This window comes from Nyctereutes procyonoides, unplaced genomic scaffold, assembly GCF_905146905.1.
Source record: "Nyctereutes procyonoides isolate TBG_1078 unplaced genomic scaffold, NYPRO_anot_genome, whole genome shotgun sequence".
NCBI classification, from domain to species: domain Eukaryota; kingdom Metazoa; phylum Chordata; class Mammalia; order Carnivora; family Canidae; genus Nyctereutes; species Nyctereutes procyonoides.
Window position 1 is genome coordinate 39,352,194 of NW_026575131.1, and position 27,863 is coordinate 39,380,056.

A 27,863-nucleotide genomic window follows, 5' to 3' on the forward strand; every position below is an offset into this window, starting at 1 on the left:
GTCAAGAAAAAGGAAGAGAAGAATCTCTAACTGGTCTGGGGTTGAGAAAAGATTTAACTATAAACCTTTTATAATTCTAAAACAAAAACTAAAGCAGAAGTTTCTTACAATGACCCTTCTGATTGATGTCTGGGCATGAGACTTTATGGCCACACTCTCTCTGCTCACATGAACCTAGGTAGGAACCCATGATTCCAAACAAAGCCAAGGGAGATACAAAGTTGAATTCTAAGAATGAACATTCATCACAATATGGTCTCTAAAAGACTGTTATCCTCTCCTGATCTTCCCTAGAACCTTAGGAACATGGTGACAACCCTGAATATGTATCCCTTACCCTCACCTTGCAGGAAAACAGATACGCGGCTTTGGGTCTAGTTAGAACATCTAGTCCTATCTCCTTAATGATAGCTGCTTAAACAAAAGGTAAAACAGAGATGAAGTTTACTACCTGATGCAGATGATGCATCAGATTCCAATCCTCCAGCTTGTTGCTGATAAAACTGTTGGTAATCCTGTGAGTACTGAAGAAAAGTCGACTGTTAAAGCTGCTATTCTCAGACCTGCTCTGGAGAGCAGAAGTTGGATGCTGGTCAAATCTACCTACCTGAGCATATTGGGCATAGCCATCTTGGCCTGGCTGCAGGTAACTGTAGTCAACACTGCCTCCTTCACCACTCTGAGACTACAAAATGTCAAAAGAAAAGGATACACACAGGTGAGGTTAGTGGACATCAAGGAAAGAAGCCAGGAAGTACTTCCTAAAACTGACCTTGGAGAGCTCCTAAGGCACCAGAGATCACTTCTGTGAATTTGGGCACCACCACCACCACGCTATTTTGAAAAAAATTTTAACAATTCCTTCTTACCTGGGTAGATGACCACTGAGCAGCAGCAATGGCTGTACTGGCCACAGAGAAGGCGCTGACCCGGTTACCATCTGGGAGGACCAAGTCTCTGAAAACACAAAAATTCCATCATGTGGCTCTATCTCAGCATGCTCCCAATCTGCCAAGGAAATAGCAATTCACTCTAGCTTTTGTTGAGAGCTCTCAAATGCTAGCAAGGCCTCATTTCTCCATGGGTGAGTTCCTTAGTGGGCAAATGTCTCTGCAGTATCACTGTTTTACTCTGTATCCTACCTTCTAGTAAGGTGTTTCCTGGGTGAGCAATGATACTACAAATGGGAAATTTAGATCTCTGGACTGAGGCTCACTCTATATGAAGCTATTAGCATGCTGTTCTGGAAAGAATTATTTCCAGATGGGTTTGCACTATCCTGAAGCTGCATAGCACATATTCTCCACCCATCTGTCATGTGTGCCTCTGTCCTGCTCTGAAGTTTTCTGACAACTGTTTTTTCAGGACAGGAGAAATATACTGTAAAAGAAGACAATTGTCTCCCTCCCAACCTTGGCAACCAGGGAGGATTGTATCTCAGTGTTGAGAACATGGGCTTAGGGTACGGTTAGCAAAGCACCCCTGGGCAAGTGTATAAGTACAGCGGTTTGAAATAAAAATAAAGCTACTCACTTTCTGGCACTTTTTGCAAAATCAACCCCAATAGTTTTGCCGTCAATTTTCAAAGGAGGGTGGAGACTCTGCAATATCTGAAGGAGCTGAGAGGCATCCTGAAGGAGAATGTCAAGAAAGACAACTTTGTCATGTAATTAAAAATCTCTCCCTACCACCAACTCCATTCGAAGTTTAGCTTTCTATTAAAAAAACAAACAGTAATTCATTATTGTTTGTGCATATGAATCCTTGAGGAAAAAAACCAGCCCTCTTTCTTCCAGTACATGAAGGTATTTCATATTATTAAAGGAGTAAATGCTAAATCAATCTAAAACAAAGCAAGAAGGAAAAATTAAACTATGGCTCAAACTTTAGTTATGCTAATTATCTACAGGTATACACATTATTTTTTACCACTTATCACATGTAGCCTTGACCTCTGGGCTCTAGGAGCCTTGCACACAGCATTACAATTAGATGAACCGCATTTGCCTCTTAAAGCCTAGTTTCTTGTAAAAGGAAAGATTGAGTGAGCACCTCACCATTGCAGAAGACAGCTGCACAAATGCGAAGCCCCTGTTCTGCTGGGTCTGTTTGTCTTTTATGAGGCGAATATTATTGACAGCTAAGGATGCGTAGGGAGACAGTGCTGTCATGATGGAATCCACCACAGTGTGCGGGGCTATGTTTCGAAGTATGATTGCTGGAGGTGAAAGAGACAAATGACACGTATGTGCATTCCCACCACCAATACTTTTTAAGGCAGGCTCAAGGACAAATACTTAAATCCATTTTGGGAGAGTCCTAGTATACCTTGCACTTTGACATGGAAAAGATGCTAAAAACCAAAACTGAAGCCATAGCCATTCTAAAAACCCTGTTCATTAAAAAAGGATAAGAAAACAAAAACTTCTGAGTTTAACTTCTACCACAAAGGCCAAAAGAGCATAGTGGAACTTACTATCACAGTAGTAATCCACAGACTGAACAGACTCTGTAGTTCCAGGGGGCACTTCCTGTTCAGAGTCTACAAGGGAAAGAGACAAGGAGACTCAGTAACTTGAAGAAAAACAAACAATATACCAGTGTATTTTTAGTAAAGAAATACATTCAAACCTCAAAGTTCAAACCTCAAAGCTTTAATTTTAAGTAAATGTAAGCATTTATTTTTCTTTTTAAACCATCTGTGGCTATAATAATACATAATTAATTTCGACGTGATAAATGTGGAATGCAAAAATTGGGCCAGTGGAGGACTGGCATTACTTCAGTACTAAAGAAAAGCAGGAATAGAATACAAACTGTGAACAGGCTTAATTTTGGAAAATAAGTCTCTGCACCCACAATCATCAGAAGCATCTACCTAACATAAAGTAAGAAAGTTTAAGAATTATTTGTTGAAATGTCCTACAATCTATACTTTTCTTCAGGCTTGCAGACGATTCAATTAGTCAGGTTTTTAATGCATATTCCAAATAGCTTAGTTTGGGCTTACCAAACTTGTCCGCTCCACATCGGAAGCATTTTAGTCTTTTCCTGAAATTGTTAAGGCAGCACTGGAAGAAAAAAAGTTTTCTCTGTAATTATTTCTAACAGTAGGCCAGGCTTACTAGTAATGAAGTGGGTTAGAGCAATATGGCCAAGTCCGAGGTAGCAAATAAAAAAAGAGTGGTATCCCGTAACCAAGACAAACGGGAAGTCACCTAAAAATTTAAAATTTTATATGTTTTACTATGTGAATTCTTCCAAGAAAAACAAATGTTTTTTTTTCTTTTAAAATTTGTTTATTCAGGGATCCCTGGGTGGCGCAGCGGTTTGGCGCCTGCCTTTGGCCCAGGGCGTGATCCTGGAGACTCAGGATCGAATCCCACGTCGGGCTCCCAGCGCATGGAGCCTGCTTCTCCCTCTGCCTATGTCTCTGCCTCTCTCTCTCTCTCTGTGACTATCATAAATAAATAAAAATTAAAAAAATATTTAAAATTTGTTTATTCATGAGAGACCGAGAGAACAAGAGAGAGGCAGAGACATGGCTGAGGGAGCAGGTTCCTTGCAGGGAGCCTGATATGGAACTCGATCCCCAGACCTGGGATCACACTGAACCAAAGGCAGAAGTTTAACTGCTAAAGCCACCCGGGTGTCCCCCAGGAAAAACAAATCTTGATATATTTTGAAGTAGAATTCCATTTTTTTTTTTTAGAATTCCATTTTTATCAAGTTCGAGGAAAGCTTCATTTCACCCCAAAACTTTATAGCAAACCCTCCAGTGGTGAATTTGTTTCTTGCATCAGAAGAACACTTACTGGGATCCCTGGGTGGCTCAGCAGTTTAACGACTGCCTTCGGCCCAGGGTGTGATCCTGGAGTCCCAGGATCGAGTCCCACATTGGGTTCCTTGCATGGAGCCTGCTTCTCCCTCTGCCTGTGTCTCTACCTCTCTCTCATGAATAAATAAATAAAAACTTAAAAAAAAAAAAAAAACCCATTTAAAAAAAAAAAGAAGAACACTTACTATATTATATGGACCACTCTAGATACACAAACAATGTAACAGAATACTGTCTAGCCCCTACTGGACATGGTTCACATGCAGAACAAAGAATCCAAGTACTCTCAGAATGTCAATGGCAACACCCAATGCTCAAAATGATGCATTGGTGGGGCACCTGGGTGGCTCAGTTGGTTAAGCATCTGACTCATGGTTTCAGCTCAGGTCATGATCTCAGGGTTGGGGGATTAAGCCCTGTGTCAGACTCCACACTTTGTGGTGGAGTCTGCTCAAGATTCTCCCCACTGACCACTTGCATGTGTTCACTCTTTCAAATCAATCAATCCTTTATTTTTTATTTTTTAATATCTTATTTATTCATATGAGAGAGAGAGAGAGAGAGAGAGAGAGAGAGAGAAGCAGAGACACAGGCAGAGAGAGCAGGCTCCACACAAGGAGCCCAACGCGGGACTCGATCCCGGGTCCCCAAGATCATACCCTGGGCCGAAGGCAGGCACTAAACTGCTGAGCCACCCAGGCTGCCCTCAATTGATCCTTAAAAAAAAAACAAAAACAAAAAACAAGGGACGCCTGGATGGCTTAGCAGTTGGGCCTTTGGCTCAGGGCATGATCCCGCGGTTCCGGGATCGAGTCCCATATCAGGTTCCATGCATGAAGCCTGCTTCTCCCTCTGCCTTTTTGTCTCTCATGAATAAATAAATAAAATCTTTAAAAACAAAAACCACAAAAATAGTGCACTGGTGACACCACTATAATGTTTTAATTTTATTTGTTCGTTCATTCATTCATTCATGACACAGAGACAGAAAGAGGCAGAGACACAGGCAGAGGGAGAAGCAGACTCCATGTAGGGAGCCCGACGTGGGACTCGATCCCAGGTCTCCGGGATCATACCCTGGGCCGAAGGCAGATACACTCAACCGCTGAGCCACCCAGGTGTCCCATAGACCTTAATATATACATAAATAAAATTGCTAGTGTTCTAGGGATTCTAGTACCTATATAGGAGGACCCAAAGAAAGTCACAAAAATCACTCTATGATAAAAGCTGGCGACTGTGTATTTTCTAGTTTCCTTGTTCAAAGAAAAAAACAATAAAACCCAAAGGATTTTTGTCTGTTTGCGAAGAACATATGCTTACCTTGTTACAAAGCCAATCTTCAAACTTAGGTCTGGGATTGCTATAATGCATCGCAATGTGCTTTCCTTGAATCACCAACTTTTTCTGTAAAAAAAAAGAAGTAATTAGTTATTCCCATTGTGAGGAACATGTGTCCATTTTCCCAGGGCAGAGCACACTTCGGAAAAATCAGTGCTCTGGAATTAAATGGACAACATACGGGGAGGACCAACCACCGCCACCTATACTCTGCCCATCCAATCCTTCAGATAGGCAGTAAGAGAATGGGATGCGGAGTAAAGGTAAACGGAGTCAGGGAGTGCTGAGAAAGCTGCCAAACTCTAACCGCTGACATGCACCAGGCCGTGTCTCCAGCAGAGACAGAAGTCCTAACATTCAGCATTGCCAGGCTGCCTGAGAGTGACAGTCTATTTCAAAAAGCAGAAGACACAATTCTCCCAGTTCTGAGATTGCCTCCTACTTTAGCCTCAGCATGGTGTCCTTGGGCTTCGCTTCACTTTTCCCCTAGTCCCCATCCTTATGCAAAGTAAAAGCCTTTCTAGTTCCCCTTCCCCAAACTCTTGCTTCAGGATGTGTCCTCTGGGGGACAAAGGGAGGGGAGCTCAGGTTTTTTTTGGGGGAGCTCAGATTTAAAGGGAATCTGGTTACAACTCTTTCTTTGGAGGGCCTATTCTGAATGCCATCGACTCTAAAGCAGCTAAATGAGATTTCTTCCTGCCAATTGAAACCAATGTTATGTCCTAGGTGACAGATGTGTTTTTCCCTGAAATACATGGTACTCTCTTCAAGATGAGTAACCAGGCGGCCAATGAAGTTTCTTCTGGGGGGTCAGAAGAGTTCGTAAATGCATACACCACCTTACCCTTCAAGTCAACCACGTGACTAAAAGAGACACAACTTTAAAAGATCAAAACTCCAAGCTCAATCAGTCTAGCCAAGAGTATACCCAGCACCTGCCCCCAAAGAGCCTTCATTTAACAGGAGCACCTTTTCTTTCGCTTTTCATGGGGGGGGGGGGATCAATTGGGGAGGGAGCAGGGTGTTCTGATACTATCAGAACAGATTTAAGTAAGAGGTTAGATATCCAGATTTTTAAAAGGAGTCTAACCCCTCTAAATATACATACTGTTGAGTAATTTGGTTCTTGCAAATCCTGGAAGAGTTAAGACATGCTGTGAATGTTGTCTCTGCAATATCTAAAGGCAAGATTGCATGTCTGGCCAAGAGGGAAAAAGCTGAAGGGCCATCCACTCACTTTATTGTACAGAAACAAAAATGAAGCTGGGAGATATGTCAACAGATCATCCCAGTAGGAGGGGTGTGTGCTGGGGGAGACTCCAAACTATCACTGAGTCCCTAATCCTATTGGTCTTATTTCTGGAGTGAATTTGAGCTGTAATGAAATATTACACGTGAACTTAGCTTTGTATACATTAAAATTGTGGAGATTTTTAAATGTCTTGTGAGTTTTAATTTCTTTGGAGTTTTAAACTCCCAGGCAAGCCATTCTGATACCTCCAATGCATCAAAAGATGCTGCTGTGTCAAGAGGGCAGACTCACATGAAGCTTGTGTATAGGTTCTCAATTTACTAACATGGTGTCCGTGGTAGGAAATGAATGAAGCTCTATTTCTGTAAGATAAGGCTATCACCTCTGAGTTAAGAAAATGAGAGGTTTAAAAATCTAACAAATCATTCAATCAAAATGATATGCTCATTAGTGAGTCTTTGTTATAAACAGCAATATATACTGGAGTGTAACTTATTCGTGGGTGACAAATCATAAAATGTTGCAGAAAAGCAACATAATGAGTTAAATAAACTTCCCAGAACGCACTGGGTTAAGGCATTTAATACTGCACTTTGTGGAGTTCTGGCAAAAAATGTTATTTAAGTGCCAAGTACAGAATGTTATCTCGACAAACTGTGGAACACTTCAGTTAATGCTACATCAAAGAACCATCAATGATTTGCTTTGAACGGAATACAAAAGGCATTCTCAGGGAGATTAGAATGTTAATGCCACTTTAACTAGATTAGACAGCAGCAGGACACCAGCTTCCAGGCTAATCTCATCAGACTTATTGTTCATAAATTCCATGAGGTCCTTACATAGTCCTTGAAGACCCATATGAGCAGTTATGCCTCTTAGAGGCTTGTGGTCTCCAAGCAGAAAAATGGAATTACTTCAAAATGCCTGTAGCAGACTTCTACTGCATTCTTTTCGCTATTAAATCGAGAGTTGGATATTTTAAGATTACTCTCAATGGACACAATGAATAGGAACATCATCAGTAGGGGAAAAGAGAAGGTGTTTTGGTTATCACCAGACAGGTATTCAGTGATTAACAAACTCTGCCAGGCAGCCACGTTTAAAAGCAGAGCAAATTCTACAATGCAGTCCTTGCTGCTGTATTATTCTAATAATATCAATTTTAATATATACAAAGCTTTTCTTTTTTAAAAAATCACTCCTTTGGAACAAACCACTCCTTCAACCTTTTTTGTTTTTTTGTTTTTAAATTGTACAGACTTGTTCCATTTTCATGAATATCTAGACTTGGTGAGTGAAGCAACCTGATTGGCTTCCATCCAGCTGGTAGCATCTTGCAAGTGATAAAACTCCACGAAGGCGAAACCACGGCTTACACCTAGAGACAGCATTCAGATATAGACGGGATACTCGTGTTAGTCAGTTCCTTTATAACAGGTGAATCTCTCTCCCACTGCTTCAACACTGCGTGACAAAGCCAATTGGGAAGCAGCTTTACAAATGTGACTTGACTTGGGGATCTTCTTGATACTTTGCCATGGCAAGGAACCAAGCCGCCTGAACTAAGTGCCACTCGATTTGATTCCACGCTTAAAAAGTAACCATGCAACCGACTACAAACAGTCAAACAAGGAGTTTATAAATCGCTACTTACCGAAGGAAAAAAGCCCCTAAAAACAAAGTTTTTAAAAAGGTCCTCAGGTGCTCTCTAATATCGTTTTCAAAGAGTCACATTCCTTAGCCATGGCAAACCTTTCATTCTGAATTCATGTGCTTGAAGATTGGGGGAATCAGGATGGTCTTTACGGGCTGAGGTGGGAATGGGGAAGAGAGCCAGAACAGCCGGAACTAAGCAAGCTCTCACCTGTTTTCCTCTTCATCAACCTCACGTCTGCTGGCTGAGGGCCTTCAAAGGACTCCATCATTTCTCGAATCTGTAGAGTTTTACACATTTATAGTTAAATCTTCACCATAAACTATTCCACACCAAAGAAAGTTCAAGGACCAGGAACTGCATCAACTGCTTAATCAGCCAAATTTTAAACTTCTATCACCAAAATATAATCATTCTAAAAAGCGGAATAAAAAAAAAAAAAAGAACATTTCTCATGGAAATGAATGTACTTAAACAGCCTTAAAAGCATTCTTTATATGCTGCCTGGGAACTTCCCTTAGATACAAGTATTTATGTTATGATAAACAGTCTTGCTTGGGTGCTTGGATGGCTCAGTTGGTTGAACATCTGACTCTTGATTTTGGCTCAGGTCATGATCTCAGGGTCAAGATTGAACTGTGTCAGGCTCTGCTCCTGGCAGGGAGTCGGCTTGGTTCCCCCCCCCCCCCCCCCCCCGTCCTTTCCTGCTGCGTGTACTCTCTCTCTAAAATAAATAAATCTCAGGGGATCCCTGGGTGGCTCAGAAGTTTGGTGCCTGCCTTTGGCCCAGAGCGTGATCTAGGAGTCCTGGGATCAAGTCCCGCGGCTCCCTGCATGGAACCTGCTCCTCCTCTGCATATGTCTCTCATGAATAAATAAAATCTTTAAAATCAATCAATCTGTCTCAGGCTGTCTGCATTTGGCTCAGGTCATGATCTTGGGGTCCTGGGATTGAGTCCTACATCAGGCTCTCTCCTCAGTGGGGAGTCTGCTTCTCCCTTTCCCTCTGCACTCACCCCAGCTCATGTCTGTGTGTATGTGCACGGGGGCACTCTCTCAAATAAAATCTTTTAAATAAGTAAATCTTAAAAAAAAAAAAAAAAATCTTGCCCATGGCACACTGTCCTGAAAGCCTCTCTTAGTCTTACCTTGCTGTCCTTTGTTCTAAAGTACCAGAAAGAAAATGAGATTTAGAAGAAGCAGAGGATGTGCCATTGTCCTCTGAAGTATGTGATCCAGAATCCATAGCAAGGGGGCCAGGGTGGCTCAGTCAGTTAAGCGTCTGCCTTCAACTCAGATCATGATCTCTGGGTCCTGGGATTGAGCCCCAAACCAGGCTACTGCTCAGCAGGGAGTCTACTTCTCTCTCTGCCCCTCCCCACTGCTCATTCTCTCTCAAATAAATCTTTTTTTTTTTTTTTTAAGATTTTATTTATTTATTCATGATAGACATAGAGAGGTAGAGACACAGGTAAAGGGAGAAGCAGGCTCAATGCCAGGAGCCCGACACGGGACTCGATCCCGGGACTCCAGGATCGCGCCCTGGGCCAGAGGCAGGCGCTAAACCACTGAGCCACCCAGAGATTCCCTCTCTCAAATAAATCTTTTTTTTTTTTTTAAATTTTATTTATTTATGATAGGCACACAGTGAGAGAGAGAGAGAGAGAGAGAGAGAGAGAGAGAGAGAGAGAGAGAGGCAGAGACATAGGCAAAGGGAGAAGCAGGCTCCATGTACCGGGAGCCCAACGTGGGATTCGATCCTGGGTCTCCAGGATCGCGCCCCGGGCCAAAGGCAGGCGCTAAACCGCTGCGCCACCCAGGGATCCCTCAAATAAATCTTAAAAAATCAATCAATAGCTAAAAAATAAGGAACTCTCAAACATTTTTTGCATAATTATCTTAAATGATTTTCGTGCTGGGAGATCCCTGGGTAGCTCAGAGGTTTGGCACCTGCCTTTGGCCTAGGGTGTGATCCTGGAGTCCCGGGATCGAGTCCCGTGTCAGGCTCCCGGCATGGAGCCTGCTTCTCCCTCTGCCTGTGTCCCTGCCTCTCTCTGTCTCTGTCTATCATGAATAAATAAATAATAAAATCATTAAAAAAAAAATGATTTTCGTGCTGAAAATTAACAAAGCTCATAACATTCCTAGGCTCCTAGTAAGTCAAAATAAACATCAATTGAACCTAGAAGAATGAATTTGGCCTGGTAGGTTTGTTATTGATGTTAGACCAAGCTGTTACTGCAAAAGGCAAAGAAATACACTATTTCTTTCTCATGCCAGGCAGAAATATTCCAAGGAAAAAAGAAAAAAACGGCAAATTTGTGAAATAATTTATTACTGGTCCCTAACTTTTCGTTATTGCACAAAGGCTACAGAATTATATATTGTTGATCCTCATAATAATGGATTCCGTATTTGCAAATTTGGCCAACCACTACTATAACTCCCAATCAATACTTGTGGCACTTCCAAGTCATCCATGGACATGTACAGATTTGAGCTGCTTGATGCACATCTCAGGCTGATACTCTGCTTTGTTTCAGGTTCCATAATGTAAACAAGGGTCCCTTTTCGCAGTCTCTTTAGTGTCAAGTTTTCCACCATTTTCTATTTTTTGGTTAGTGATTTCACTATTATATTTTTTTATTTTTTTGATTTTATTTATTTATTCACAAGAGACACAGAGAGAGAGATGCAGAGACACAGGCAGAGGGAGAAGCAGGCTCCATGCAGGGAGCCCAACGTGGGACTTGATCCCGACACTCCAGGATCACGCCCTGGGCCAAAGGCAGGCTCTAAACCTCTGAGCCACCCAGGGATCCCCTAATATTTTTTTTTTTAATAAAAATTAAGCTCTATGCCCAACATGGGGCTTCAATTCATGGGGCTGAAATCAAGAAATGCATGCTCTACTGATGAAGCCAGCCAGGCACCCCAGTGATTTATGTATTTAAAATGGCTCTCCAAGTGTGGTGCTAAAGTTGTATCTAGTATTTCTAAACACAAGGAGACTGATATTCCTCACAGAGAAAATACGTATGTTAGAGAAACTTCATTCAGACACGACTTACAGTATTGTCAGATGTGAGTTCACAGGTTAATGAATCAACAATATATATTAAATAAGCCATCTCTAAACCAAAATACCACCTAAGACAGGATTACGTACTGACCCTTTGACGAAATGTAACCAGAGGCTCACAGGAACCTAACTTTTATTTTTCTAGGAATGATGGTTTAGTATGCAGTATTCTATCTGCAGTGACTTTATAGACCATAACAACCACCAATAAAAAGAATGGACTATTTTTTCCACAGAGTAGGAGAAGTTCTACACTGAGCCAGACCCCATCATGTGACTCAGGTCCATGCTTAGTAACATAGTAACTGAAAAGTTAGTCATCAGAGTAACTAAAGACAGTTACTATAAAAGTACTGTTAACAGTAACACATATAGTACCATAGTAACTAAAGACAGTTACTCTAAGAGTTCACATATCAGTAGGAGGGCTAAACTAAAAAAATTCAAACAGTATGATAAGCTAAAGTTCTGATTAAAAAACGTAATTTTAAAATATTTTAAAGACCTCAACAAGGGGATCTGCTAAGAATACTGCACAATTTGGGAACCTCAGAGATGGTTGAAAACCATCAGTTCGGGTCACCCGATCAGGACCAAACCTTTGAAAACCAGCCTTCTTATGGTAGGCACTTCTATTTTCCTAAAGAAGCCAGAAATACAGGGACACCTGGGTGGTTCAGTGGTTTAGTGCCTGCCTTCAGCCCAGGGCATGATCCTGGAGTTCTGGGATCAAGTCCCACATTGGGCGCCCTGCATGGAGTCTGCTTTTCCCCCTACCTGTGTCTTTCATGAATAAATAAAATCTTAAAAAAAAAAAAAAAAAAGCTTGAAATACAAAAGCAGTTTCACTGTCGTTCATTCTTGTTTCATTGCCAGCGTAGAGGTCCCTAAAAGTCAGCTAGAGCACTGCTTCCCCATGCTACTCACTTCCTCTGCAGGCGCCCAGGGCCACAGGCCAGCAGAGTACCCAAAGGAATAACCTGCTAAACAGGCAAACTTTCCTAAACTGACAACTCCTGTAGTATTTCCTGTATCTTCTACTCCACCTGCCCACTGCTGCCCCCACCTGAGCTCAGCTCGGTCTTCCCTGTCCTCCCATTACCATTCTTTCCCTCCAACATTCTAACCTGTGCAGTTCTTGCTAGCAAAGCCCTAAGTAACTTATTTTATACTTATCTGAGTTTTCAAAGATTCTGGCACCTGGCCTCAAGAGCACTTTCTCACCCACCTCTCTCCTGCCAAAAGCCTTTCAATTCAACCAAGTGAACCTGGTGACAAGGCCTTGTCTACATTCAGCATTCAGAATCTATTTCCATGTTTGCTTGTGTGATCGCACAGCCTGGAGGGCTAGGCTATCACACCTTTCCCCCAGTTTTCTACCAGACCCAAGCATTTCTTCTTCTTTTTTTAAAAAAGATTTTATTTATTTGGAAGAGACTGACAGAGCACAAGCAGGGAGGAGGGGGAGGGGGAGAGGGAGAAGCAGGCTCCCTGTAAGGAGCCCAATGCCAGCTGGATTCCAGGACCCTGGGACCACGACCCGAACTGAAGGCAGATGTCCAACTGACTGAGCCACCCAGGCACCCTGGACCTAAACATTCTAATCCGTCAAGAATCAGCTCAACTAAGATCTCCCTGGAACCCTTCTTTAGCCTCCACCTAAATACCTCTCTCTTTTTTTTTTATTTTTATTTTTTATTTATTTACGATAGTCACACACACACACACACACACAGAGAGAGAGAGAGAGGGGCAGAGACATAGGCAGAGGGAGAAGCAGGTTCCATGCACCGGGAGCCCGACGTGGGATTCGATCCCGGGTCTCCAGGATCGCGCCCTGAGCCAAAGGCAGGCGCTAAACCGCTGCGCCACCCAGGGATCCCTAAATACCTCTCTTAAAGAAGCTTCCTTCCACATACATTTTTTTTTTTTAAAGTAATATCTGTTCCCAATGTGGGGTTTGAACTTACAACTCTAAGATTAAGAGTCACATGCTCTACCAACTGAACCAGTAAGGCACTCCCCTACCTTTTCCCAGAGACATTCTGCAGAACCTCTTTCAACAAGACCTCTAATAATGGAGCCTTAAAGGGCAGCCCGGGTGGCTCAGCAGTTTAGCGTCGCCTTCAGCCCAGGGTGTGATCTCGGCGTCCTGGGATCAAGTCCCACGTCAGGCTCCCTGCATGGAGCCAGCTTCTCCCTCTGCCTGTGTCTCTGCCTCTCTCTGTGTCTCTCATGAATAAATAAATAAAATCTTTTTTTTTTTTTAATGGAGCCTCCAAGCATAAAAAGGCACATTGGTAGAATGATGAACATGTCCAAAGTGGCCTACGGGGAAAGCAGGTGGTGGATGTGGCTGGAATAAATAAGGGCTAGAGAAGAGATTGCCACCGGAAAGCAGGTAGTGCCCAGTATACCAAGCTCCTAGTTGGCCAGTCTGAGGAGTGGGGAGTCAGGAATAGTTTTCTTGACAGGTTTCTCAGGTTTCAAATTTCATCAAATCAAAGGGTAGCCAGATCATGAAGGAAGTGTTTTTACTGATACATCCTCACCAAATAAATAAACAATTAAATAAAAAGGAACTGATTACCATCTAATGGCTATTGAAAGAATAAGACCTGCTCCCTGTAGTTAAGGAAGTTCTGAAAACTCAATTCTATTTATTCATAAGAGACATAGAGAGAGAGGCAGAGGGAGAAGCAGGCTCCATGCAGGGAGCCCAATGTGGGACTCGATTCTGGGACCACGGGATCATGCCCTGAGCTGAGATGCAGACGCTCAACCGCTGAGCCACCCGGGAGTCCCAGAAAACTAAATTCTACACTGAGCTTCAAAGCCTAATTATAAATGGTAATTTACCTCTGAACCAAGATGAAAAAACCCCACCTGAAAGATGGAAATATACTTCACTGGCTGAGATGTTAATTTGAGGTAAAACAATAGTGTGAGAAAATGACTGAAGCCCTAAATCTGCTGTGCCTACTAGACTGCTTGTTACAACTGCTGTTTTCTCTTACGTCGCTCTCTGTGATGGTGATGGGAAGGCCGCGCAGCATGATGGTCTTACTCTCCCTCTCATCACTGATGTCATGTCTGTAGTCATGCTCGCCATAGTCACCATCTGAATGGTAGCCATCTTCGGATCGGTCACTGTTCCTTCTTTCACGTTCTCTCTGATTTATAAAATTACAATTAAAATCATGCTGAGTTTATACCCTTTGATCCAGTCCCTCCACTCCTAGGAATTTATCTTTAGGAACAACAGAAAGGGTATGGGAACTCCATGATAATGTTCCCTGTAATGTTTCTAAATTGGGGGTGAGGGGTGGGGTTAGAAGGGCCATAATCATTTATTTCAGGAAGAATGGTTTAACAACTGACTGTACAGTACACTATCACACCGAAATACCACTAACTGTTAAAATATAAAGGTTATGTGCATGGAAAAAGAAAAAAACCCTGCATAATTACATGGGCAACGCAATTATTTCTAAACAAAGCTGTTGTTTACATATAGATAGGAACGGGGCAAGAAACTATGCTGACCAAACTACAACTTTCAGAAGCAGCCTGAGGCACAGGGTTGGTATATTATTATGCTCTGATTGCCTCATCTTTAAAATGGAAAGACACCCACCGGCAAGGGATTGTAGTGAGACCTACATGAGTTCATTTAAGTCAAGTGCTCAAAAGAATGCCTGGGGAACCCTATGTAAATCCTGGCTAGAGTTTCTATTACCACAGGTTCAGTTTATCTTTGAGGATTAGAGTCACCTCAGCAGATTTCAGAAAAATAGAGGGTCTGAATTGTAATACTCAAGAGAAGAGTTCCAAACTTGACATCCTTACTTCATTTCTAGGATCTTAGAAGCTTTCTGCATGCAATATATAATTCTAACTACTCCATACCGGGTACCAGACCACTCACCTCTGGGCTGTCATAGTCTCGGTAGTCGTCATATCTGTCACCTCTCCGATCATCACTAGATCTTTTGTAGTCTGAGTCCCTCCGCCTGCTTCTGGATTCACGCTCATCTCGGTCATCCCTGTCTATGATGGAACCGTACCTTCCACTACGCTCTGTTCTACTCACTCTGCCAGGGAAAATAATTTTCATTTAATCTAAAGTAAATCAGCATTTATACCTTTAGAAAACATGGTTGAAAATGCCACCCCCCGCCCCAGAGCTCAGTGTATAAGATATCCAAGTAGTTTAAATATCCCTAAAATTTATCACCAGATTCTAGTTTACAAAGACAACCACTAGGAAAACATCTACACCCCTAAAGGCAAAGATAACTTTCAGGAAATCATGCTAAATATGAAAATATGGCCACCACACATTTTTTTTTCTAAAGGTGAGGTTGGCCAAGTTCATCCTGTGTATTACCAAACCTGTAGTCTACACATATCACCCCTCTTATCCCTGATTCAGATCTTGCTGATCAAAAATAGGAAGAAAGTAATTTTTAGCATTTCACCCCATCTCAGAGAGAATGTGTTCTCACTCATCTACTCTCAAGGGTATCACACTACTAGGAAATGGACTAACAATCTGGATGAATTAAATTAGTTTTTTTCCCTCATCAGGCAGTTAACCAAGTTCATTTGTTAGACATAACCAGTACCAACAGAAAACATTATTTCCTATAACATCTGGTTTACTTTTGGTTACTGGACAACAGATCTACTAACAAGAGGCTTAAACCCATTTGACTACAGATATAGTTCTTTCAAAAATTGTTTACCAGGTTTATAAAACAACTGTGTAAGGACAAGACAAAGGAAAGGTTTAGAAGGGCCTAGTTAACAATTTTAACTTGTAATGTTAATGTTACATCCTCACCAAATAAATAAACAATTCAGAGTATACAAATTTAATAAAAAGGAACAAATGAAATTAGTAGTTAGGACTATTTCATAATGGGAAGTATGAGGATGAGAAACCCTAAAAGGGTAAATGTTAATTTAGTAAGTCATTTGGAACCACAGACTACTAACACAACATTAAAACAATGACATTACGTGACAAGAACACCTCCAGAAACTCTCTGGGCCATCAATTTGATTTATCACTAGCACCAGACTCAATACTAAGAAGGTGGCCGAATAAGGTCTTGTATGTAAATCAAACAGTTTGAGAGGGAGAATCCACAGATGACATGGCAGCCAAATGTTCTCATCTTAATTCTCTAGTAATTTTTCAATTCATTTATTTTTCATGTAATCCATGGTCCAAAGCTTATACAAATCAGGATCATCTTGCTACAGAGGGGACAATAACAAGAACTTGTGTTCACTGATTGCTTGCTATTATGTAAAGTGACATTCTTGTATGATCTCCTGGCTTCTACATGTAGAGGCTGCTTTCCACACTGGGAACCCTCAGTGACCCACTCCACTCTGCTCTCCTTTGCCTAATTCTTACCTACCCTCAGGATTCACCTTAGAGGATACTTTCTCCAGGAAGCTTTCCTAGATATTTTCCTAGGAAAGTACATGCTTCCTATGTGTTCTAACAGCACCCTTGACTTTTATATAGCACAGTTCACACAGTACTTCACTTCTCTCATTAAACTGCACGCTTTAAAAAAAATAAAAATAAACTGCACGCTTTTAAGAGCAAGGCTCATGAAGGCAATAACAATACTTGGCACAAAATAGATACTCAAATATTTGTTTGATAAACAATTTAAAAAAATAGTTCAGTCCCTGATGAAATGTTGAGATTAAAAACACATACAGTAGTAACTTACCGTTTGTCTGAACCCATTATCCTACTGAAGATGTACACTATTCCAAAAGGTCCAAATTTTGTTTTTTTCTAGGAAACAAAAGAGATTGGTTGCTGAAAATTTGAGATCATTTAAGTCAATCTTTCTATAAGTTAGGACACTACTGAGGTTGGAATTTCATCAAACTAATAACAGTGATTATCCAAGGTGGGGGCAGGAGGATTAACTGTCATTATGAAAAATCATAGTAAGATTTTGTTGAAACGAACACAGCAGGAAGATGAACCACACTTTAAATATTAGAGTCCCTATTCAATAAGAATCCTTCCCTTCTACTTTAGGATTACAAAGCAAAAAAAAAAAAAAAAAAAAAAAGGCAGCGATGCAATCAGCAGACTGTGTTCTAATCAAATCAACTCCAAGGGGGTAGTTGGTGGTTAAAACTTTAATCAAAGCGTCTTTATTAATACAAGGAGCAATATAAAATTCAAAATTTTCTGATGAAAAGTTTAAATCTTTCAGAAGCCAGGATGCTGCGCTGATTGAAATCTACTCCATTTATAACGCAACGGCTGGTCCAAAGCTATTTCAATGAGACAAGAGCAAACCTCGACACGACTTAATTCCTCAGTAACAATAACCACCACTAACCCTTGAGGCTGCCAGCTGGGCCCCGCAGCGCCCTGGCGGTGATAAAACAACACACAGCTAGACCGCGTTCAATGCGTGCAAGATCTGAGAAACTACTTTCAGCCGACCCTGGCGCCTGTTACAGAATAGGCGCTCAACGAACATTTGCTGAATTATAAATGGAGGAGAACCACCTGGGAGAAATAAGGCCCTGGGCAGAATCTCTAACGCCGCCCCTTGTCGCCCCGGCAATGCCGGGACCCACCTTCGCGGGGTGTTGAGGCCGAGATGGCGGCGCCACAGCCTGCGCGACCGACTCAGGCGTCCGGCTTTCCCTTTATGCCTGCACACGCCCCTCCTGACCCCCAAGAGGCTCCCAGCCTGCAGATCGGCCTTCGCCCAACAATCTCCCGGAAAGGGCGGATTCAAGTACAGCTGAGGGGCGATGGCGGCTAGAAACTGCCGGGCGCCCCTGAAGAGTACCCGAGGGACAGTCGACGGCTCCACGTTCAGTTGGGCTAGGGAGTCGGAGACGCGTCCCGGCAGACGCACAGTCAAGAGCACGAAAGAAGCGGGTCTCGGGTGGGGCAAGAGGACGCCCTCCGAAAGCTGACAGCGCAGGCTGCGAGGAGGGGCGCGGCCCTCCAATGCCTCGGGTAGCTAGCTACTTGAGAGATGCGACTGGGGCTGATCGGCTGCTGCCCGAGGCTGTCAGGAAGGCTGCACAAGTCCTGCCTCAAAAGCAAGAACCGCGGGGCGCTACGGGCGGATGCTGCACTTACCCCCAGGAAAGACCAAAGTGGCAGAAGCAGCGGTTTGTGCCCCAGAACCTCCAACAGGGTACGGCCGCCTCACAAAATGGCGCCTCGGTCGACGGCCGTCTCCTACCCACAGTACCTCGCGCCTGCCACCTCCCCCACACCACCCGCCTCCCGAGGAGGCATCCAATCCGCGACGGTGTCTGGCTACGCGAGGACTGCTGGGAAGTGTGGTCGCTAAGGCGTCCTGTCACTCCCTACGCCCTGTGTTAATTTCCTGCGTATTTCTTTCTTTCTTCTTTCTTTCTTTTTCTTTCCTTTCTTTCTTTTTCTTTTTTCTTTCTTTCTTTCTTTCTTTCTTTCTCTTTCTTTCTTTCTTTCTTTCTTTCTTTCTTTCTTTCTTTCTTTCTTTCTTCTTTTTCTCTTTCTTTTTTCTTTCTTTTCTTTTCTTTTCTTTTTTTCTTTTCTTTTCTCTTTTCTTTTCTTTTTCTTTTTTTTCAAAACCAAGGGTGAAGTTGCCAGTCTGCCATTTGCAGACTCTGATTAGAGCTCTTACCTTTATCGGTAATTCTTTGCCTTTGCTACAAAAGAGTACAGTTTGCCTTAGCTTTAGAGAGTACAGTTTGCTTTCCCAGACACAATGTAGGATATCACGTTTAATCTGGTTTTAAGAGAAGTCACGTTAGTTGACCGAGTATTGTATTATTGGACTCTAGATTGTTGGGCTAGATGCTTTATAAATATTTTTTATTTTCATAACCTATGAGATGGTTATTAAACCCATTTTGCAGGTGAGGAAAATGAGGTTTATGGAAATGAGAATTCTCAAAACAAAAACAAACACCTCTGTACCCAACATGGGGCTAGAACTCACAACCCCGAGATCAAGAGTGGTATGCTCCACTGAGCCAGCCAGGCGCCTCCAAATTAAGAGAATTCTTGAAGGCAAGACTTAAGAGTGTCATTCAATTGATATTCTCTAGCCTAAGGCAAAGGCTCAGGAAAGTTTTTTCAGGGTTAACAGTATTTGGATGTCTAATAGCATCTCAAAGTTGCAGCCAAAACTCAACAGCCTTCCTCAGCTCATAAATGGCAACTTCCTACTTCCAGTTACTGAGGTAAAAAACCCTGTAGTCATCCATGATTTTTTCCTTGCATCCAATCTGTCAGTAAATCTATTGACTCTATCTTCAAAATATATCTAGGATCTGACCACTTATAGCTGCCTCAGTTGCTGCTCACCTAATCAAATCCATCATCGCTGTCCTTGTTCGAGAGATAGTAATTCAGGCAGAGTTAATAGTAGTGGAACTGGGATTTGAGCTAATAAACGTGATTTCAGAGTCCATGCTCTCAATTACTATAATGTAAACTCCAGAAGGGCAGGGAAGTATCTCTTTAGTTCACTATGTATCCCCAGTGGCTCTACTGGTGCCTGGCACATGGTATGTACTCAATAGATATCTGCTGAGTAAACAAATTAATCCACCAACAAAGAAAGCTAAACGTGTAACATTTGGGGTGGAAAATGGCAAGGATTCTTGGGTAATTAAGAGGTATTTCAGACTGGGACTGGTCAGTGACATGGTAGTATTCCAGTGCCTCTAGTTAGCATAATTTGCCCTTTGGCATTATTTACAGAGATATTTTTAGTGAACTGGTCTTTCAGGTCACATATACAGACAAGAAGAATTAGACCATGACAAGGTAGAGGAAGATACCAGTTATAGAAAACTGCACCATATTCTTTCTCAAAGAGAGATCTTTCAAGAATAAGTGGAAAGGGGATGCCTGGGTGCCTTAGTGGTTAAGCATCTGCCTCAGGCTCGGGTCGTAATTCTGGGATCGAGTCCTTCGTTGGGCTCCCCTCAGGGAGCCTGCTTCTACTTCTGCCTATGTCTCTGCCTCTCTCTGTGAGTCTTTCATGAATAAATAAATAAAATCTTAAAAAAAAAAAAGTGCTGGGGCAGCCCCGGTGGCTAAGCGGTTTATCCTGGAGACCCGGGATCGAGTCCCACATCAGGCTTCCTGCATGGAGCCTGCTTCTCCCTCTGCCTGTGTCTCTGCCTCTCTCTCCTTCTGTATCTCTCATGAATAAATAAATAAAATTAAAAAAAAAGTGGAAGGACGTCAGTGAGTAGATTCTAAACCAGAACCTTCAAATACATTGGAAAATTTTTTTCTTGGAAAAGCAACCAGGAAAAACGTTCTTTAAACATATTCTAACTACGGGCATTCTACACTAAGGGCATTAAGTGGTGGACACTGGAAACTCTTTGGGTAATCAAAAAACAATAGATGGAAAGGTAGAAATTTCTGATTTTGGAACAATGGATAACTTCCTTTCTCTCTTCCTCTCTCCTCCTCTGTATGCATGTACTTATCTCCGTTCAGGCTGCTATAAAGAAATACCACAGGCTGGGTAGCTTATAAACAAAAAAATTTTTCTCACAGTTCTTGAGGCTGAGAAGTCCAAGATCAAGGTACTGGCATGGTCAGGTGAAGGCCCTCTTCCAGGTTGCAGACTTCTTATTGTATCCTCACGAGGTAGAAGAATCTAGGAAGCTCTGTAGGATTTCTTTTACAAGAGCACTAATCCCATTTATGATGACTCCATATTCATGATCTTAATTATTTCCCAAAGCCTCATCTACTAATACCATTCATTACCTTTAAGAATTGGGATTACCAAAAAAAAAAAAAAAAAAAAGGGATTAGGATTTACCGGGGGAACCTGGGTGGCTGTGGTTGAGTGTCTCTGCCTTTGGCTCAGGTCATGATTCTGGGGTCCTGGGATCAAGTCCTGCATCAGGCTTCCTACAGGGAGCCTGCTTTTCCCTCTGCCTCTCATGAATAAATAATTAAAATCTTAAAAATAAGAAAGGATTACAATGTATGAATGTGGTGGGGAGGGGACACATTCAGATCATTGCACTATCTATACATACACAGTTCTACTTTTTCATGTGTGCATATATGTATTTATATATAGTGTCCAATTTACGGGGAGGAGATATATGTAAAACCTCCATCATTAGAAAAAGTAAAAGTAAAAAAAAAAAAAAAGTAAAAGTATGCAACCCACAGAAGGTACCCAAATATGTTTAATGAAATTTAAAAGTTAAACATAGATAGGGTCATTGTAAACCCTGCAATGGATGTCGTAGATGCCTAGAATCCAGAATATGCTAGACTTTTTTTTTTTTTTTTTTCTGAACCTGCTAGATTTAATGGCCACTAGAAGTTGATTGCTTTGTTCTCAAAGCAGTTCAACAAGCACTTCTGAATATCCCGGAGGTGCTTGCTGGGTTGAGCTCCAGAGCAGTGCCCCCAAAAGCCTGTCAGGCAGCTGACATGGGTCTGGAAAAGTTTAAGTTCCATAGCTAATAAAGAAAACAAAGACAACAGTTGTTTTTTGTTTCTTTTTGTTTGTTTTTTTTTCTTTAAAGTTTTATTCTTAAGTAATCTCCACACCCAACATGGGGCTCAAACCTTACAACACGGATTCAAAAGTCGCATGCTCCTCCAACTGAGCCAGTCAGGCGCACCTGTTTTTTATTTTAAATAAAGCCATGTATGTTCACTACAGAGAAAGGTTTTTTTTTTTTTAAATTTTTATTTATTTATGATAGGCACACAGTGAGAGAGAGGGGGGCAGAGACACAGGCAGAGGGAGAAGCAGGCTCCATGCACCGGGAGCCCGACGTGGGATTCGATCCCGGGTCTCCAGGATCGCGCCCTGGGCCAAAGGCAGGCGCCAAACCCCTGCGCCACCCAGGGATCCCGAGAAAGGTTTTTTTTTAAAATTTTTTTATTTATGACAGTCACAGAGAGAGAGAGAGAGAGAGAGAGAGAGAGAGAGAGAGAGAGAAAGGCAGAGACACAGGCAGAGGGAGAAGCAGGCTCCATGTACTGGGAGCCCGATGTGGGATTCGATCCCGGGTCTCCAGGATTGCGCCCTGGGCCAAAGGCAGGCGCCAAACCGCTGAGCCACCCAGGGACCCCCAGAGAAAAGTTTTTTAAGATTGCTTTTCCTGGGGGCCCCTGGGTGGCTCAGTGGTTGAGCATCTGCCTTTGGCTCAGGTCATGATCCTGGGGTCCTGGGATTGAGTCCTGCATCGGGCTCTCCACAGGGAGCCTGCTTCTCCCTCTGCCGGTCTCTGCTTTGGTGTCTCTCATTAATAAATAAAATTAAAAAAAAAAAAAAGACTGCTTTTCCTAATCTTCTGAGGTTAAAAAAAAAAGTTCTGTTAAAGAAATGATTTTACCTTTAACTAATTTTTGTCAAGATAGACTTTGATGAACTGACATATATGCAATCAAAATTTAATTCAGCAAGTATTTTCTATAGACCTATGAACAAGGTATTATTCACTCATTTATTGGGTGCCTACTGTGTTAGGCCCTAGGGATATAGTAAGGAAAATTATCCAAGATCTCTGCCCCTATGTAGCTGGCATTCTGATCAAAGCCTCAGGGAACTGCCCAGGGACATTGCAGGGTAGCACACTTTTCATATCCATTCCCCCTCTCTTTTTTTAAACATTTATTTGAGACAGAGAGAGAGAAAGCACAAGCCGGTGTAGCAGCAGGCAGGAGAGAGAGGAGTAGGCTCTTTGCTGAGCAGAGAGCCTGATGTGAGGCTCAATCCCAGGACCCTGGGATCATGACCTGAGCCAAAGGCAGATGCTGGGGGATCCCTGGGTGGCTCAGTGGTTTGGCACCTGCCTTCAGCCCAGGGTGTGATCCTGGAGTCCTGGGATCGGGTCCCATGTCAGGCTCCCTATGTGGAGCCTGCTTCTCCCTCTGCCTGTGTCTCTGCCTCTCTCTCTCTCATGAATACATAATAAAATAAAATATTAAAAAAAAAAAAAACAGGCAGATGCTTAACTGACTGAACTACCCAGGTGCCCCTCCTACTTTCATCAAACCCAAAATACTGTCTTAAAAATGTATGGAATAAATTAGACCTTATTTCCAACAGCAAAATTTCCATATAAGTGGCAAAATAAAGCTAGGAAACAAAACTAGGCAAACTAGTCTGAGGTTTGAGTTTAAACACTTTCTTAGGAAAGGTGCTGACAATACTTGCTGTACTGTCTCTCATCACATCAGTAATTGCTCAACACTCATCATCTTTTTTTAAAAGATTTATTTATTTATTTATTGATTGATTGATTGAGACGGGGGGGGGGGGAGGCAGAGGAGAAGCAGGCTCCATGCAGGAAGCCTGACGTGGGACTCGATCCCGGGACCCACCCAGGTGTCCCAACACCCATCTTCCTCAGTTGACTAAATCCCATGGGCACAGAGGTCAACACTCATCGTGCTATAGCCCTGGTGAAAGTAGAGTAAGTTCTCAAAACATTCATAGAATGACTACTTAATAACTCAATGGTGCTTCTGCTGGGCAGCCAATAACTGGTGTTAACTAAGTAGCCCATAATGGAGTCTTTAATAGTATTTGATGTGTTCCACAGTTTACTCTAGGTCCAAATGGATAATGCAAATTTAGATGGAAAACCTGGTCTGGGCAGTTTAGGACAAACCTGGACCAGCTGTCCAAAAAAAAAAAAGTATTCTGATGCACTCAAAAAAAAAAAAAAAAAAAAAAAAAAGATGCACCAGAGAGTCCAATGGCCCATCCTCTGTAATGCTGGACTGCTCCTGATTTTGTTTTCTCTTTGGGAGGGGTAAAAAGAGTTAATAAAGATTAAGAAGAAGGGATTATATCTGGACACAGCATGGCAAACCATTTAACTTCACATTTATCATTTCTGTTGCTAGAAATGTTTTCTCCCCTTATATCTCCCACCCCTCACTGCCCATTCCCTCCAAAATGCTAATACCTCTATGCTATTGTACAGAGCTGTCCTTGGTTCTGCTAGACTAGTGGGCCAATTCTGGCCTGCAACCTTTTTTTTTTTTCCTTTTTTTAAGATTTTTATTTATTTATTCATGAGAGATACACAGAGAGAGGCAGAGAGAGAAGTAGGCTCCACACAGGGAGCCCGATGTGGGATTTGATCCAGGGATCTGGGGACCCTGGGATCACGCCCTGAGCCAAAGGCAGACACTCAATTGCTGAGCACCCAGGTGTTCCTGCAACTTGTTTTTGTAAAGAAACTTTTATTGGAACTCAGCCACCATCACTTGTCTATATATTGCCTATGGCTGCTTTCTCACTACATTCACAGGGCTGAATAGTTTCAACAGAGATCATCTGACATATAAAGTCTAAAATATTGACTCTGGCCCTTGATGGGTCAGTTTACAAACTCCTACTTTATACCATCAACATGCTCTTTTAAAACTACAGTTCTCTTTCTTCCTAACAAACATTCCTCCAGAGACATCTGAAAAGTGCAATTCCTAGTACTATAATATGTTACCTGGAGAAATTATTTTTTGAAGTTTTAAAGATTTATTTCTTTGAGAGAAAGAATGAGTGAGCAAGTGCGGGCTGGGGGAGAGGAGAAAGAGAATCCACAAGCACACTCTTCACTGAATGGAGAGCCAGACGCAGGGCTCGATCCCAGGACCCTGAGATCATGACCTGAGCTGAAGCCAAGAGTTGGCTACTTAACTGACTGAGCCACCCAGGCACCCCATTTTTAAAAGTTTTAATAGGTTCATAAGATATAGTCTTTTTAACTGCAAAGAATTAAAAACAACTCTAACTTTTGAAGCAAACCCTGTGAAATGGTATGACTGATATGGTAGAAAATTAAGAAAGATTTGAAAGGTGTCTAAAGACACCTCTTTAGAGAATTTTAGCCAAGGAGGGAAGGAAAACCTGGGGTAGTGGCTGGCTGGAGGGGAGTGACAATTCTTACTATACATTCATTGTGGTGAGCATAACATGACACATTGAGTGCCCAGCAAGCACCCAGAAAAAGAGCTGTCACACTACCCCTTCCAGCAATGGGGAAATCAGAAGAGGACTTTCAAAGGTCTAATAGTAGTAAACCAACATATAGAAATATGTTCAGCCTCAGCAGTTATCAAAGAAGTAGAAGCAAACAATGAGATGCAGTTTTCATTAATTAGATTAGGAAAATAATTTTAAAAATCTGACAGTACTCACACAAAGCTAGAGTGCAAAGATCACTGTAACACATCCACTCACACTGAAGGCAGGTGATGTTTCAGGGCTCAAGGAAGCACTTCTGCCATTTCACCGCCACCTCAAATGGGCTGCACCAAGGTGCTCTCTCCCTCCTACCATAAGCCCCACCCCAACCCATCTATGGGAGAAAAATATAACCACCAAAAAAAAAAAAAAAAAAATCACATTGAAAAAAAGTTTATTTAAAAAAGTTCTAGCAGCAAGAACAGTAACAAAACAAAAGGAGAGACAGACAAACAAAACAAGAAGGAGGTTGTGTCCTATGGGACTTGTCTCCATTCTTTAATCTAGTTCTTTATACCGAGCAAACATGACTCTTCGCACAGCATCTCGGTAAGTCTCGTTGGACTGTCTCTTGCTGGTTCTTCCTGGAGCCGCCACACTGGGCCCCCTCATCCGGCCTTCAGTCTGTAACACAAAGACAAACAATGAAGTGGGCTCTATGAATTCATTAGCCCATTAGCCTCGGGGCTGGCCTTTGATTATAAGCATTTCTGGACCAGTAAGGATCAGGATTTGGGGGAATTTTTTAGAATGTTTAATTAATAAACAAACCCAAGATGATTAAGGAGGGTGGTGATGCCACAACTTCAGGATAGAGGATTCCATAGCAGACTATGAAAAGTCAGTCTCCTTTTTCAAAGGTGGACCAAGCCAACACAAAATGGGGAGTGTTCCCTCTTACAACCTTTGCTCTATTCTCTACCCGAATAGAAGAGGCAAAGCCCTTCATGAGAACCAGGACTAACTTCATGCTCCTCAAATTTTAGCCATTTTAGCTCCCCTGATGATAATGCCTCTCAGAGATGCTTTTGTATCTTTTATTGTGGGCTCCCTGGTTCTTGTTACCAAACAATTCATCAGCTCAAACTGCCTGATTCCCATACTGCCCCACATCTCACTCCATGTAAGAGTAAGATGAGCCCCATTCCCACTGCCAACCATAATTACAAAGAGCCCAGAATGCCTAGCTATCATCTAGTAATCAAGACTGATGGGCTCCTTCAGCTCCTGTGTCCTTCATCAGCAGTGGAGGAAGCCCAGCTAAAAGGCAAAGACACAGCTCCGAGCCACAGAGTGAGAGAAAGTTAAGTATATTCCAAGTTCATGCCACCCCCAAAAGATGGAAACCATTTCACCTCCTCTGCTGAAGCCAATCCGGGATGGCCATACCCGAGGCCTGCCCCCTTCCTCCAGCCAGCAGTCTGTTGGACACAGCCTCCTTTGTTGCTACTGTCGATTCCTTCTTTACCAACAGGTTTGCGATCACTGCAAAAGGAGCAGACGTACTTCTATACCATTACTTTCAAAGTGACCCATTTGTGAACCTAATAGGAACCTCTGTTCTCTTGATTTACATTTGCTTCCTCCTAAGTATATTAAACAATATTTCTGAATGCCTGCTAACAATGCAACAGGCTTTTGTCATGGGGATACAGAGATGCCCCAGATCCAACCCTGTTAATGGGGAAGGACATGAGAAGGATAGTATGTCAACGGATGCTTATAAGACAGTAAAGAGCTCAGCTATGGATGTGGCACCACGAGACATCTCCTATGGAATTACATCAGAGAAAACACAAACTCTGCAGGGGCATCACCAAAAACGACGAAATCCAAGAAGATGGCATCGCATATCTGAACTGAAAAAGCAGAAGAGAAAAGGGGCCACAAAAAAGTGAAAGAATACAATTTGTCCAGGAAAGGAATAGTAGGAACTGACAAAGCCTTCTTGGGCCAGACGGAAGAGCCTTGAACATCATGCTAAATCATGACTCTGGACTTCAACCTTCAGTCAAATGTCCCCCCCACCCCACTCACCCCCGACTCCAAGCCTCCTCTAAGCCAGATATGCCTTCACAAAACAGTGAGTTTTAGGAGATTTCTGTTGACCAAGATGGTTTTGGTACCAGGGTAGAGAGTACACTAGAGGCTGAAGAACAGAGATTGGGAGTAAGGATTCCTGTTTGGAGGTGAGCTAGAAAGAGGGACAAAGCTTAATTAGGGATGTGGCCAGTAATGATACAGGGGATAAAGGAAGAAGATCGAGTCAGACCAGGTGGACCATGATGTAGTGACGTCACTACTCTGAAAAATGAACACATAGCAGGTTTAGCAGGACTGGACTTGAATATAGTATGGGATATAATACTGAGTTAATTGTTTTGGATGAGGAGCTTAACAGGTCTCCAAAAGGACATGCCCAGGAGAGATAAATGGAAATAGTGATTTTGCACTGAGAAAACCTAACTTCCTTGGGATGGAGTTGTGGGGACCTGTTAGCTTGTTAGGGATGGTTGAGGTCTTGGGTACCTTAGACAGTCTAGGACAAGAGGGTGGAACAGGAAGAATTAAGGAGCACTAAGGGCAGAGTCCTGGAGAATATCTGGAATTGCCCAGAAAACCAAGAGAAGCAGGGGAGAAGACTAAGAAGTAAGAGA

At 42.4% G+C, this 27,863-nt stretch overlaps 2 protein-coding genes across 5 annotated transcripts in view; both read right to left on the reverse strand.

Moving 5' to 3' along the window:
* The window catches only part of RBM5 (RNA binding motif protein 5), a 29,244-nt gene extending 10,809 nt beyond the window's left edge, over positions 1–18,435 (reverse strand). The window contains exons 1-14 of the mRNA XM_055343413.1: positions 18,318–18,435; positions 16,927–16,994; positions 15,099–15,264; positions 14,188–14,343; positions 8,299–8,368; positions 7,739–7,812; positions 5,162–5,245; positions 3,011–3,071; positions 2,477–2,542; positions 2,058–2,218; positions 1,534–1,631; positions 870–957; positions 608–685; positions 452–524 (exon numbers count right to left, since the gene is read on the reverse strand). Of these exons, the coding sequence (XP_055199388.1) occupies positions 452–524; positions 608–685; positions 870–957; positions 1,534–1,631; positions 2,058–2,218; positions 2,477–2,542; positions 3,011–3,071; positions 5,162–5,245; positions 7,739–7,812; positions 8,299–8,368; positions 14,188–14,343; positions 15,099–15,264; positions 16,927–16,943 (1,192 nt within the window). The 5' untranslated portion in view covers positions 16,944–16,994; positions 18,318–18,435. The remainder of the gene's footprint in view (positions 1–451; positions 525–607; positions 686–869; positions 958–1,533; positions 1,632–2,057; positions 2,219–2,476; positions 2,543–3,010; positions 3,072–5,161; positions 5,246–7,738; positions 7,813–8,298; positions 8,369–14,187; positions 14,344–15,098; positions 15,265–16,926; positions 16,995–18,317) is intronic.
* Positions 18,436–25,583: 7,148 nt separating this feature from the next.
* The window catches only part of RBM6 (RNA binding motif protein 6), a 123,079-nt gene continuing 120,799 nt past the window's right edge, over positions 25,584–27,863 (reverse strand). For all 4 annotated transcript variants that reach the window (XM_055342911.1, XM_055342913.1, XM_055342912.1 and 1 more), the window contains 2 exons: positions 26,562–26,691; positions 25,584–25,830 (listed from right to left, as the gene is read on the reverse strand). In XM_055342911.1, the coding sequence (XP_055198886.1) occupies positions 25,705–25,830; positions 26,562–26,691 (256 nt within the window). In that variant the 3' untranslated portion in view covers positions 25,584–25,704. The remainder of the gene's footprint in view (positions 25,831–26,561; positions 26,692–27,863) is intronic.